Source organism: Tinamus guttatus, unplaced genomic scaffold (assembly GCF_059628265.1).
Source record: "Tinamus guttatus ecotype Peru unplaced genomic scaffold, ASM5962826v1 Tinamus_guttatus_pri_ptg001760l, whole genome shotgun sequence".
Lineage (NCBI taxonomy): Eukaryota > Metazoa > Chordata > Aves > Tinamiformes > Tinamidae > Tinamus > Tinamus guttatus.
The window spans coordinates 1-14,546 of NW_028290294.1; the positions used below are offsets into that span (position 1 = coordinate 1).

Genomic DNA, 14,546 nt, shown 5'->3' on the forward strand with positions numbered 1-14,546 from the left:
AGTGATTCTGCTCCTTGGGTGTTCTTAAGTACCAAATTTACTGTTTTTAATCTGAAAAAAGAGTAATCTCTCATTAACTAAACATGCAATAACATCAAAATACTTCAGTCTTCCCATGTCAGGGGGTAACTAGCAGCCCTTTTATACAGCATTAACATTTTTAACTCCCTTTCTGCTCATCCCTTATTCATACATATCTTTCTACTTAATTTATTTTGAAGAAAAAACTGTAAGCTAAAACTTATATGAGGGAAGATGACTAGTTACATACTTATCTATGTAAATGGAAGACATGGAATAAACTTGGTTCATATTCTGAATGACAACATTGAGTTCAGAGCGCAGAGTTGGGACTGAAGGTAAACCAGCAGCTTGACTGAAAAATTCTTCGCATTTATCTGTGATCACTCCCAAGTCATCTTTGAGTCCATCCAGTTCTTTCTTCAGTTTCTGAAAAATGAAAGGTAATTGAAAGTGCTTTTATCAACTTGATGTGTTCTCTACATATTATTACCAATATAGATAAAAAACACATAGAGAAAGTCAAACTTTTATTTATTGGCATCTTTTTCCTCACAAATCCAAAGATCAATTTTGCCTCTCATCCTTTCAAGGTGCACTGCTCCCCTCTCTGGCTACAGTCAATGATCTCGAGATACCTGGTTTAAAATGAAACTCATTTTGAGAAGAAAGTCTTCTGCAAGCGCTCACCTCTTGCTCTGAAATCCTAAACACACTTTCATGTAGATCATCCCTTTCCATTGGGGTTCTGATCTGCCGGATCAACCGCTCCTCACAGCTCTCCAGGCGAAGTCTGATATTTCTGACTTCTGAGATGTAAAGATTATAAATAGATTCCTCATGCTCCTCTGTTAAAGGTGTTAAAGGGGAGAAAAAAAGCCACATTTAACTGTTATTTAGATTGTTGCTTTGCACTTCCATCTACGACCTTTCATTCTGAACACAGGCACCATCTCTTATGCAGACACTGCTAAACTCGAAGACCGATTCTTGCAGTCAGTGGTATCAGGTATAATAGCACAGCAGGCCTCCAGGGACCTTTTTTTCATCTTCTCTTTCAGACACACAGGACAATACATTTTACCTGAGAACAGCAAACTGTGCTCAAACAGTCATCAATTCTGCACTAAGTTCCTCTAAGTCATTAAGCACTTGTCAGTAACTCAGAATAGATACTTTTAGGTTTAGGTGCTTGTTGTATTTAAAAAAAAAAAAAAAAGTTAAAATGACAGTAGCTAAAAATAATTTCTGGGAATATGTAAATGTTAACTGCTATTGTGTAGCCTACATTCTTGGAGGTAATTTTTTGTGACACTGTGTATTAAGTAACATTCGCATTTTTACACAGGTTAATAAACCTATATATATTAAAACATTCTTTAACTTTCTGTACAATGTAATTGTGCCCAATGTCAAATGATGGCTCTTTATCCGTCTAGAATTACTACATTAACAAGATCTATATGATAAAACTGGGCATTCACTACAGTCCACATTTAGATAGCAGATTCTATTACGAACTACAACCTCTGCTGTGGTTACCTTTTCCTTTTCTCAGCAAAGTGTTTTACCTCTTTCTGCAGATTTCAGAAGTTCTTCATAGTACTGCTTGCAAACATTAACCTCCCTTTCCAACTGGGCTGTATCGGAGCTGGTAAAGATTTTGGACTCCTGGCTATCTTCCACAAAGTCATCAAAGCGGGACTGCAGATTGCTTAATACCTGCTGATGTTCACCTGGCAACATTGTTTTTATCTGCAACAGACAGATTATAAACCCAAGGACAAGTCAGCAATGATGAAAAATTCTGACAGCTGCCTGCGAGACCTTCTTTATTTATTTATTAAATCTAAAACCAGTATTTTCTGATCTGCTAAATTAAAAAAGAGTTTTGATCATCCTCCACAAAAAACTCAGGAATATATGGGAACTGCGTGGGCAAGGAAAACTGCCAATACTTCCCTCAAAGTGCTAATGGCAGATGGCTGCTTTTAGGCTAGAGTTCACTTGATGGAAATCAGAACATTAGCTAAAAAAAGAAGTTTACTCTAAAATTCTTCTCCACCTTTAAAGCCAGTATTAACTCTGCATTAAGCCACCCGCATGAGAGACCATTTCTCTACCTGTGCCATATGGCAAAATTTGGGCAGCCAGCAACAGCTTCAGAAGAAGGGCCATTTCCACAATGATTTCACACTGCCTCTTTCAAACAGCAACTGGAGAAATTTGGAGTGAATACATCGTTTGGGGTATTACAGATTCTAATGCAACAGCTTGAAGGCAGGTTTTTGCCAATCTTGTCATATGCCCAATAATAAAGTATTATATTAAATAGTGTCATGCTGTACATCTAATACTGTAAATGTCAGCAATCTCACAAGGTTCTTTTAGCCAGAGATAATGATATTTTTACCTGTATCAGGATTTTGTTTCTAATCAATTGATACCAATCAGCTACTTAACTGTTCAAACTATAGATAAGCATGAGTGAAAAAAATGAACATAATGAACATTCAAGAGTAAATGCTTCATTTCTCTAAGAAGTTGCACTATAAAGAAATAAGGAGGGACAGAAGGGAAGGGTAGAGGGAGATGCCACAAAGAATATCCTTAGCCTAGCGAATCTAATGCCTCTCCCCAGATCTCTTTAACACTTTTGCTTTCCAGAGATCCTGTCCCTCAAGGGAGAAAAGGACGAGCATAGGCAGATTAACACTAAGGCTAAACTTGCTTTAATGATATAACCTCCGTGTGCCTTCCTAACATGTACCCAAGCACGCATCATGGTGGCAACCTGTGTGGTCAGGACCAGCTACTTCCACAGGAAAGACAAGGGTTGCTGTAAAGTGCTGATTACAGCACAGGGTACCTGGGTGGCACAGCCTGTGGCTGTCCAGCACGCAGCTAAGAGCCCCCCGCAGCAGGAGGGCCAGCAGGGCACGTACCGAGGCCACGTTGCCCGCGCGCACCGCCTCAATGGCGCTCGTGAGGTACCGCCAGGAGACCACGCTCTTCATGTTCACGTGAGAGTCGTGCCACAGGGCCAGAACGTTCTGGAACTGCTGCTCAATCCTGGAACGCAGAAAGACAGACTCCCATTTTAGGTTAGAAAACCTGCTTTACACTGGAATCACTTGGGACGGGAGGGGAAAAAAAACAGGCATTTTAACCTGAATTTCATATAAATGAATTTAAAAAGAGAACTGTTTCCTTGGCTCTAACACAAAGGGACTGCTGTTTCTCTACATAAAGAAACAAGCACATTTGTATTAAAAATACATTACAGCTACATACTTCCTGCAGTTTTCATTTCGCCCCTACCTGTTGGCTGTATCTATTGCTTCTTTGTTTGGTGGAGGAACTGTAAAGCACACAGATGGAACCATGGCTTCGTTACCACTCGGGCTAATGACTTTCCATTTAGCACGATGCGAGTTGTTTGCTAACACACATTCATCGTCTTTGTAAATAGTTATCTAATATTAACAGAAAAGCAGAACAATTCAATGAGCTAAGCATTCAGAAATACTTTTAAAAAGCACTTTTGTAAGCAGTGTCATCCAGTAAGCAACAGAGCAACAAAAACCAACAAGGCAACAGAGGGATTTGCTGCTGTTTATGAATGTGGAAGACATTTGGAGCCCAGTGTTTCCCAGGAACGTGGTAATTAATTGAACTTTAGCTGAATTCTCATGTCTGTGATTGATCTTAGGATATTCAAAGTTCTAACCTCAATTTGTCTATAGTCACAGATGGCTTTAATTGGGATGGATGTTTTGAGTAGACAGTCCGGATTCCTTGGCTTCAGCTGAATTATTGCCTTTGCTCTTCCCACAAGGCCTGCCACTGTGCTCTTATACTGTAAAAGCTGCTCTTTTTCTTCCTAAAAACAGTCAAGCAAAGAACACATCATGAAAGGTGGCCAGAACCCAGTGCTGGTTTTTTGATGCTATTAGCTTTTTTCTGATTTTTTTTACTATGTTTCTTAAAAGTAATGCATTTTACAAGAACAGAAGTACCGTTCTGAAGTCAGTGGTTTCCCACAACATTTGCTATTGTAAAATTAATTAAATAAATAAATATTTAAAGGGCATGAAAAGCAGCCACTAAACAAGGACAATTGTGGCTATTTAATTAGAAGTTCTAAAATGGTCATTTTTTATTCCTTCCCTTTAAGGGAGTAATTGCAAAGCATGGATTTCAAATCCAACTACAACCCATAGAACACTTTACTAACTATAACTCATATTAGTAAGATCTTTACATTCTTTTTCTTACCATTGATTCCTGGACAAGGTCTTCCAGCCTATGAAGGCTGCTGGATCTATCACAACTGTATTTTCGGTATATGGCATCCTTTAGATTCTTTAAATAGTCCATGGCCTCTTTGGCATCATTGAAAAACTAGGATGAGATAAATATTTTGATTATTCTTAAAAAACCTGAAAAGTATACAAATAGCTACACTAAAAAGTGTCTTTTTCTTTTTATTATTTTGCCTTTTGAAATTGTTTTTTTTTCACAGTAGTTTGAAGTAACTGGTGTACCACATGACAGTATTCGTGATCTCATATCTAAATGTCCACTCCAAGGAGGCACCCACCTTTGCTACTTCTTGGAACATGAGTTACTTGCTCTGCTATCTTTATGCATAACACATTCAGCAGTTGCTGAGCATTAGGCAAGTACTGTTCCTGCAGGGTAAAGATTTTCTGAAATAATTGTTACCTTCTTGGAATTATAATTACTTTCACATAGAAAGCACGTATGAAGTTTCTAAACTGCAGCAAACAAGCTACAGAACTGAGGAGGAGTGCCCATGCGGGGAAAGAGGGGAAATGAGCTGCAACCCTTGGCACTACAACACTGTGTGTGCATCTCCACTGCCAAACTGGGGTCGTGGATGAGGTGACTGGGGAGGGAAAGTCCTGTGATAATCCTTACCCCCTCTATCCCTGAAACCTCATTTCTCAAACCCAGAATTCTCATTTCTCACTCCTACCAGGGGAAGCTAAAATGTCCCAATTTTGTCTTTTCCTTTGCCCCTCTTTCCAGACCTTTGGCTCTCACCCTTCTCAGTCCTAAAGGCATCTCATCCCAACACCTTCTTCAATCACCCATGCCAGAAGACACTAAAGATACTTATTTGGTAAATAGATAATGTTTTTCTAAATGAAAAAACCCTTATTTCTTCCACGCTCATGTATATTATTGAGTAGTGCATCATTTGCTGAGTACACAGAGTTATAATCAGTAAAGCAATTTCTTGGACATCTCTCTTGTTGGGTTATTCTCTGCACTGCTTACTACTAATGCTGTATGTTCCAGATCTATCTGGTTAGACCAGGAACCAGCACCTAGATATTATTCCTTGGCGTTCAGTAACCAGCCTCTTTTCTACACCCGATCACAGAAGCTTTATCCACTGCACTTCTGCATGAAACATACAGAACTTGGCTTCATTATCAGGTTCTATTTCCACATGCACCTATGTCAATTGGCAAAAACATCTCACCAGATTTTCATCTGCTGTAAACCGATGTAAACTGTAGAAAAGACAATGCCAGTGTGCTATCTTATTGTGGGAGTATGCCTCGTCTAACAACTGTATATGACAAATTTCAGTTTCACAGCTATGCTGAGAGAAGATCTAGAATTTTCAGTGAAACTTCTGGACTATGATCATAAGACATTCACATTTGTACTGATTCATTTTCTTACCTCGAAATATGCAGCATTTTCTCTCAAATGTTGTTCAACACAATGACAGAGCTGCAGAATCCAGCTCCACTGTGTCTGCATTGCAGCTCTATAGGCCTGTTAGGGGGAACAAAGAGGTGTTACAAAAGGAAAAAAAATGAATATGTTTTGGATTCAGGAGAAAAAAGTAATGTTGCATCTAGACCTGATATCCCTACCCATGAAAAGTGAGTTGCCACTAAAACAAATCTCCATTAGACATGAGCACTGAATATATACACACACAGAGAAAATGTTTTTGTGTAATATTTGTAAGAATTTGTAAAACTGTAGCATTATGAGAAGGATGTGTCCTACGCTGCCTGGTAATGCTGTCCCTAGAGATGCACTGCACCAATAATCACCAGTAGAGGGTACTCTTGACATCTCTAAAGCAGGCAAAAATCTCCATTTCTGAACTCTCAAAGTGAAGTTAAAGGAATCTTTTTGTCCACTTTAATGATTCTCAGACTAAGCCATCAATGCACACAGATTATTCTGCAATGGTGACAATAATTCTTTAAATATTTTTTTTTTAAGAATATTTTAAAGGTGTCCCCACAACATAATATTATTGCAGACATAAAAACCTACTACACACATGCAATGGCCTGGTTTCATAATATCTATGTTTAATATATTCATATATTAACATACTACGCCAATAAATGCATATTAGTAACAGCATATACTTTTAAATTATATAATCCCCTATACTACATAAAAAAGTGACTCAGGGTATGGAACATAAGGAAAGGGGTTAGGGTTTCTTCATCACAATTTTCTGCTGTTACGATCTTTACCCCGCCACTGCCAGTATTTATTCTTTTCTTGAAAATCTACAGTGAAAATTAATTGACATTGGAAACTCATTATAATGCTACAGTATCTACAATAATTTTTTGATAAAGAGATAATTTGATTCAAGCCTGAAATAAACCACATTACCTAGTAACATTCTGACGTCCAAGCAAATTTTGTAATTTATTGACCAAAAGATCCAGGAAAGCAGTCCTAAAACTTAGCAGGAAGCAATACTAACAGTAGGTGACTGGAAGTGCTCTCCTGAAACTTCCTCCAGTTCAATGTGAGGGAAACCACATAAGGGTTATTTTGTGCCCTCAGTCTGCCAGTGCAATTTGTAACAATAATTACAGAAGCTTTATGCAAGTCCACAGGCAGAAACGTCTGTACAGACCAACTCTTTACATCTTCATTTTAGACTTTTGTGGGATTTTTGTCTAAACAATGAGGACTCCAAAATGTAACCATAATTGTACACAAATGCTTATGGTTTCTGGTAATTGAAAGACAGAGGTACGTAGGAGACACTGAAGAGAAGAGAAAAAAAAGCTTCATTATCCACTCTTGTTGAGTAATTTCCTATGAGTTAGCGCTTCCCTTCTTTTCCCTCTAAATCTAAGGCCTATTAAATCAGCATTGTTCTCTTGTGTGTGTGCTGTGTTTAATAACTTACCTCAATGGTTAGCCTGGCTGGGTGATTTTCAAGAAGCAATTGTTCAGCTATTTCTTGAACGGATTTAATAACTTCTTCTTTTTGATCAAGTTCTCTCATTAATTCCTTTTTTTTTCAAAGAACATAGAAATATTTTAGAAATGTTAAAATATTACAGGTGACTTTATTACCTCCAGATTATAAGACCAATACATACTGCATGATATTCCTTTTTTCTTGCTATATTGGTGTTTCTGTCACTCCAATCATATGCAACCTCTTCCTCTTCTTTTTCATTCAGCCATATCAGCTCTCTGGTAGCACGGGACACAAAACTGTGAAGAGTCTCTAGGTGCCTCTCCTGATTTCTTGAGGTGTTCTTTATTTGGAAAAAAAAAAAAAAAAAGGGAAGAAGATTTATAAACCGCCCCCTACCAAAGACAATGCACACTGAGAAGCTGAACATCCAAAGAGATAGGACGGACTTACCAGAAGTTTTGCATACTGACTCTCCAGTTTGTGCAATTTTTCTGCATAATTGAGTTTAAGAGGGGCTGTCATTTGAATCTGTATTTGGTAGACAAGGTGAAAAAGACAACAAAAAGATTAAACACGTTATGTTCACAATTACATCTCCTGATTTTATGCTGTCATTTGGAGATCAGAAGTAAAAATAAAGCTAGTCCCAGAAACCTGCACAGTTCCATTATTCATCCTTACTTCATAGGTCATTCACTAAAGGAGTAATCCAAGAAATTAAGAACATGGTGCTTTACCTCACTGATTTTTGCTTCTTTAAGGCTAGATTCAAATTCCTCAATAGCTTTGTGGACATTTTTGTGATTTTCTAAATGGCTTTCAACACTTGGCAAATCTGAACCCCATTCTGCTCGATCAAGTTGCACCTTACAAAAAAGAAGGAAAAGGAAAAAAATCAGTGATGACTTACAAGGAACTAACGTAAGAATTAGAAGTAGACTATTTCCATAAAGATTGTTACCTGCATTTCTTCCACCCAGCTTAATAGATCCTGGACAAATTTCATGTTGACTTCTTCTTCTGTTAAATTCTGGTCCACAAAAGCTGATTTCATCAGAGGTTTTCTGATTTGTGTCAGTTTGAGTGTTTGCAGACTCCCACCATCTACTCCTGTCATGTAGCTTTGAATTAACCGTGGTGACGGAAGGCCTGGTGTATAGGCAGGAGTGATGGCTGGTGTCAGTCTGGAGGTAAGACCCGGCGAAAGGCCAGATGTCAAACTGGAGGAAGTCAAAGAAGGTGTGAAGCCTTGGGTCATTGCAGCACTTAATTCTGGGGTTAGGCTTGTTGTAAATCCCGAGTTTAAGCTTTCGGTTATTCCCGATATCATCAGCTTTGTCTGCTCCGTCGTCAGTGCGTGCCCCTTGTTGTACAAGGAAGAACATTCAGTCCTTATAGCTACCAGGTCATCACGAAGTTTTGCAACCCTATTAAAAAAAAAAAAAAGGCCAAACTAAGCAGAAAATCCTTGAAACTAATGCTTGTGATAGCTTTTTCATGCTCAACTGAGTGGCAGTACCAATTCACACAATCTCTTAAAATTTAAGTCAAAATATTTATACGTAAGCACTCACATCAGAAAGCATTTGCTATATCACCTTGTAGTTACACAAATACACAAATATATACAAAAATACGTATATTTGTGAAAATACACAAATAGCAGAAGAGCAAATTGAGCAACGACCCAGGTAATCAGCACAGAATGGCCCCTAGCAGCTACCCTAGAGAGTTAAGGAACCATCAGCAAAGGAAAAATCTACAAGATACCACATGTTGTGGTAGATCCAATATTTACAGTTAACTGCTATGGCAGCTGTTACCTGCTTGATCTCACCTAGTGCAAGATGAATCCTGACAGATTTTGGTACCACTTTTTCATAAAATTACATTATCCTGGTAAGTTGTATCTTTCTGCTAAGACTGTACACGCCCTCGTCAGTGAACTAATGTTACCCAGCTGTTTACCTGGGAAGATTCCTAAAGCTGTCTCACCTGCCTACAGAAATATCACCTACATTTTTTAAATCAAAGTTAGAGAGTCCTAAAATGGTTTTAGCTATAGCACATGCTACTTTTTTTTTTACACTCAGATAGCTATATAAATTTAAATCACATTCTGGTGAACTATTTCATTTCCACAGATGAATACAACAGATCCTTTTATCCTCAGTAAATTTTGTGGCCATCGTACCCACTGGAATACCTGACAATCTTCAATTGGGTGCCAGTGCAACAGACTGAGAAATGTATTCCTAGACATAAAGACTTAAAAAAAAGCCATCCATAGTGGTTATCCGTATTTGGGACACATTTATTCCTATAAATGAACACTCTAAAATACCTCTGCACAAGCTGGTCTGCCTGATAGTATTTTCCATCGATAAGAATTTGGGCATCAATCACTTGCTGACGGAGCATATTCTCAGATTCAAGAAGATACCCGGCTATCTCTGCCTCATTCTGGAACTGGAGTCCTGATTCTAAACGCTTGGCATCCTGAATAAATAAAAGAGAGTCATTAAAACCTTAAGGTAAACCAAATAGAAAAGAACTGTATGAAATATTAACTTTTCTGTATTTTTTTCAGGATCTTAAAACAATTGTGAAACATTTTATCTAACAACTTAAAAAAAAAAACAACAGAATTTTGGGCATTTTCTTAATGAAACAGCAAGGTAAACAAAATAGATCAACAAAAATGAAAATACCAGCTGTTAAGTACACACTCAAAAATCTTAAAAGAATAGGTTTCTTGAAGCAGTAAGTGCACTGAGGCAGCCCAGTAAAGCACCACGGAGAGACTTACAGCCTGCAGAGCGTTCCGGGCAAGGATCAGCTTGTCCTCACAGCTCAGGCTGTCCCGCTGGATTCGGTTTGCAATCTGCTGTAGCATCTCCAGCCTGAGCATTTGGGAGAAACAAACGAGCATTAATGCTAGTTACTATACATGCTTGACTTTAAAAGAAAGACCAAAAGGGAAAAGAAAAAGAAAGAAAACAGCATCTTTCAGAAAACAATATTATGCCATGTTACCTAGTTCCATTTAAGGCGCCGTTACCAAAGCTTATACAAGATTTAACCAATGTAGGGCCACAATTAACTGAAAGGAAATTCTCATTCGAGTCGGTGCTGGTTCGAGCACCGGTACTGTTGCTGAACAGTGAATCACTGCTGTGATAGCTGTAACTACTGCTATTCATTTTCACATCCAGAGCACCGATCCCGGGGGCTCTTCGCATTTGCTGAGAAATGAAAAAGATCAAACTCCTACAGAACGTACAGCTTCTAGGGGTGAAATTCCACTACTGGCTTTGGAAGATGTAGCACGCCCTCTTTAAATAGGCTCCAGGATGCATATTCAAAGCCAGCAATTAACCCTGTGCCAGCTCTTGAAAGGGCTTGGCCCGGGGCTAGGGACGTAACTTGCTTTTGGCTTCCCTACCTTGTGCTCAGGCTTTGCAAGTACGGACTAGGCAGCAGCACTAGGGCGTCTCTAGCAAACAGACGTGCCAAATATTTTGCTTAAGTGTCACTAAATGTCTATAAGCCAAATAAGAAAAATATGCATTTAAAGAAACATTTTGTGTTTCTCAGACTTGCTAAATGAAGAGCTTCAAACATGACAGAGGTTAGAGAAACACCGTGCCCTCCACTCTTACACAAACTTCATGTTGGGTTGATTCCTTTTCTTTCAAACAGAACTACAGAATAAAAAACTGTGGCAATATCACAGTTAGCCAGCTCTTAACGGGTTGATTTCAGACACCTGTACATCATCCAAGCCGCCATCATTACACCACTGTTCAAATACACGTTCAGTTAACTTCTCTGTTCCACTAACCCATCCCCCTGCAATTTTCCAGTTAATTTCTTCCACATTTTTCCAACTATGGCCCTTAGCTTTATAATTTAGTTTAAAACTTGTGTGTTTTGGTGATTTTTCAGTGTTTCAGCTCTTTCTTTTTGAACTCACGGAAAAAGACACCCACAGTCTAGGACGATTTCGTTTAGGCCTAGGAGCACAGCATAGGCACAGACACACCCCTGAGAAAATTGTGAACTCTGCTGATTTTGAAATAGAAGTTTGCTGCTGTCCTCAGTAACATCAAGTTAATTTGGATCCCGAACACCAGTCTGGCCACACACTGCTCACCTGCACTAATACTTTCAGGCTTTGAGGTAAAGTTTTAGTTATTCATCAAATTTCAGTCTTCACTCGGGTGTCATTTCGCTCCACCCCAGAAGCTGTACCAGAATATCACCACCACACATCATGGTAATATGGTAAATAAATGGAGCAAGGTTTGTTCCCTGATCAAATGATAATTTAACTTTATCACTAAATCGGAATCATTTAACTTAACTTCCCTCTCATTTTGTAGCAAACACCGAATTCAGTGACTGTCACTACATGATCTGCCACTTTAAATGTATTTATGTTGAAATATGGGAGTCTATGTTTATTTATGCCTATTTCTGCACAGACCATATGAAAAATAATAATAAAAAAGACATAATTTAATTTCTCAATAAAGAGTTTCTGCAAGTGTTAATAGAACTCCTTCTGGTGAGGGCAGGCACCACCTTTGCTGTTGGCACATTAGTATGGATCCATTTACAAGGCCTAGCAGACTGTATTTCTCCCACTGCCTTCTCATGCTGGGCTTTGCCTTGTGGGGATCCCTTTGATTCCTGGATCAGAGTTTCTTTTGCAGCAGCTACCACAAGGATGCTGTGAATCAGCATCTCCCTGAGATTCAGCCATTACAGCCATGCTCTTGCTTTGGTAAACATGACTGGTATTTAAGCAGCTCTGCCCCCCTTTGGGATTTTCTCTTACTAAAATCGGTCTTTTTGCAGATTTCCTATACAATGGAATTACTTGCAGCTAATTTCAAGCACCTGAATCAGAGAGCATAATCACCCTATTAGAACTAGAAAGTCAGTGTCAGGATTCATTAGAAAGTGATTCACAACTTGATCCTTCCATTTGAATGCTTGAAATGGAGCAGAGTGAATCCAGACCGTGTCATCTCTACCTATCTATACTCTAAAGCATTACTCAATTAAATTAATTAATTAACAAAAGGGTAGTTTTTCTCTGAGATGCATGAAAGGGCAGCCCCTGTTTCTGCCACAGAACTCCAAGAGGAATCAACAATAAGCAAAAACTCTTAGGCTGCATCAACAGTTTAAAACTGCTTGGAATGTAAAAAATCACAGCTCCTAGTGATGTCCAAAGCTTCGTGTCACACCTGCGACACCCTGTGAGAAACCTGTGTGCTCTTCACATCTACTTCCTGTGCTCCTGAGTACAACCAGCTTTTAAACAAGTCCACAACAGGACTTTCACCGCCTTGCTATGCCCGAAATGAAATCTGCATTAATGTAAAGAATAAGGCTGTTGCTTATCTGGAGTACACTCCAAGTGAGATGGTGAAGTAACAGAAACCTGGCTCGGACCATTTGCACAAGGGAGGATGCTATAGTTACGTCCACGCACTCTGATGGCACTGATGGCACTACTCTTCATTAGGACCTTCTCAAACCCACAGTATTTCTCCATGGCACTGCTGCATGGTGCACCTGAAGATCTCTAGTTCTCAATAAAGACAGAATTAACCAATCTAACAAAAAATAATGTGTACTCTATCATGGACAAAGCTATTCACAGATTTCAGTGTGAGGTAAAAGAGCAGAAAAAAATATTACCCAGGCCCGCCAACCTTCCATCAGCTTTACCTTTCCACTTCTGGCCGAAGGGTTTTCTCTCTCTCCAGCATGGCAATAATAAGCTTCCCCCACTCTTTTTCTATATCGTTTGGATGATAGCCTTGAGCGAGTTTGATGCGTCCAAATTCTATCCAGACCTTTAAAATTCATACATATTTGCTATCAAAAGTGACCAAAAAAGAAACTTTCACACATATCGCAATATATATTAAAACTTACCTCTAGCAGTTTATATAGACGTTTAATTTTTGATTTATCTATCTCCTTTGGTGGAATTTCTGTTTCTTTAAACAGCAAATATTGATTATAAAGTGCCTATAGAAACATAAAAATACCATCAGCTTTTCCTTATTGTGAATATAACCAGCCCCCTCCCCTAGTATTCTTCAGTAGCTTACTTTCTTCTATTGCTTTACTTAACTTTTGTGAAAAAATGATCAGCAATGAACTAAAAATTTGCTTTGGATTGTTCATATGCCAGGAAAACATTTCTTGTACTTTAAAAAAGGTTAAGGAGTAGATTTTCAACATGCTGTCTTTTCCAGCAAGAAAACAATTGCCCAGCTACTAACATATGTGTGAGAGTGATGCTAGTGCATACTATATGCTTTACTTTTGATTACCATCTGGATTGTCCAAAAGAACTTTTGAAGGAACAGGTGGTATCATTCTTCCTCTATCTTTCTTAAGAATCAAATTCAGCTTATGAAGACATATATGGAGCTCTTAAAGAGGGTTTCCATATAGAAACCCGGTTTGTCCCATCTCTATCACTTAAAATACTGCATGCCAGAAACCCTGCAAAGATCACCTGAACTTTAAAACTATTTAATGAAAACCTACATGGCCATGATGATTGATACTGTTCTCCTGCTCAGTTGTCTAAATCAACAAGCACTTTGTTTGTTCAAGGATGCTTTGGGTAAGTAACATACAGTGTCACGCCACTGAGGCAATTAAGGGGCTGCATCTCACCTTCAATTCCGCAGGGTTGTTGGGAAATCCTCTGTCAGACATTATTGTAACATGGTGTCTGATCCACTGCATGAGGTAATTTACCATATTCTGATATTCAACCCATTTGACTTCAACATCCTGCCAAAGCACAACACAAATTATAGGGTAAATGAAAATCACTCAAGAACACCATTTTTGCTTTATCTTTGACATCTAAGATCCCCACCGACACTAAAAAAAAAGAAAAAATTTTAAGCCCTGCAATTCCAAAACATTTACTTGCTCATTAAAACTCACTTGAAGTATCAGAAAATACACCATGTGCACTATTCAGTTTTGGTCACAAATATTTCCATGGAAAACAGAATTTTCTATTTTAATAAAATTCAAATCGATAAGAACCAGAGAAGCACAATCTGTAGGTCTTATTACTTAACTGGAAAGTAAGACTTTGACTCTGGCTCCTTCTCTGGCTCCAGGAACATGGTTGTCAACTAAGCTCCTTGCATGATTATTTTCAGATTCAAAATGAGCTGCTAAGCCTTCAAAATTACACCTTAGAAAATCATATCAAAGAAAAGTCTTGAACTGCATTATT

The 14,546-nt window shown here is 38.5% G+C and overlaps 1 protein-coding gene across 1 annotated transcript in view; it reads right to left on the bottom strand.

The window, feature by feature from the left end:
- Nucleotides 1-3: 3 nt before the first annotated feature.
- Nucleotides 4-14,546, bottom strand: part of LOC148590083 (dystonin-like) — a gene marked incomplete at its 3' end in the record, with an annotated part of 39,802 nt that continues 25,259 nt past the window's right edge. Inside the window, exons 5-23 of the mRNA XM_088539494.1 lie at nt 13,967-14,086; nt 13,211-13,306; nt 13,001-13,128; nt 10,065-10,158; nt 9,600-9,754; nt 8,217-8,682; nt 7,993-8,121; nt 7,706-7,783; nt 7,434-7,595; nt 7,238-7,342; nt 5,743-5,838; nt 4,300-4,425; nt 3,752-3,904; nt 3,343-3,497; nt 2,967-3,093; nt 1,593-1,776; nt 712-869; nt 272-450; nt 4-51 (exon numbers count right to left, since the gene is read on the bottom strand). Coding sequence (XP_088395620.1) covers nt 4-51; nt 272-450; nt 712-869; nt 1,593-1,776; nt 2,967-3,093; nt 3,343-3,497; nt 3,752-3,904; nt 4,300-4,425; nt 5,743-5,838; nt 7,238-7,342; nt 7,434-7,595; nt 7,706-7,783; nt 7,993-8,121; nt 8,217-8,682; nt 9,600-9,754; nt 10,065-10,158; nt 13,001-13,128; nt 13,211-13,306; nt 13,967-14,086 — 2,759 coding nt within the window. The remainder of the gene's footprint in view (nt 52-271; nt 451-711; nt 870-1,592; nt 1,777-2,966; nt 3,094-3,342; nt 3,498-3,751; nt 3,905-4,299; nt 4,426-5,742; nt 5,839-7,237; nt 7,343-7,433; nt 7,596-7,705; nt 7,784-7,992; nt 8,122-8,216; nt 8,683-9,599; nt 9,755-10,064; nt 10,159-13,000; nt 13,129-13,210; nt 13,307-13,966; nt 14,087-14,546) is intronic.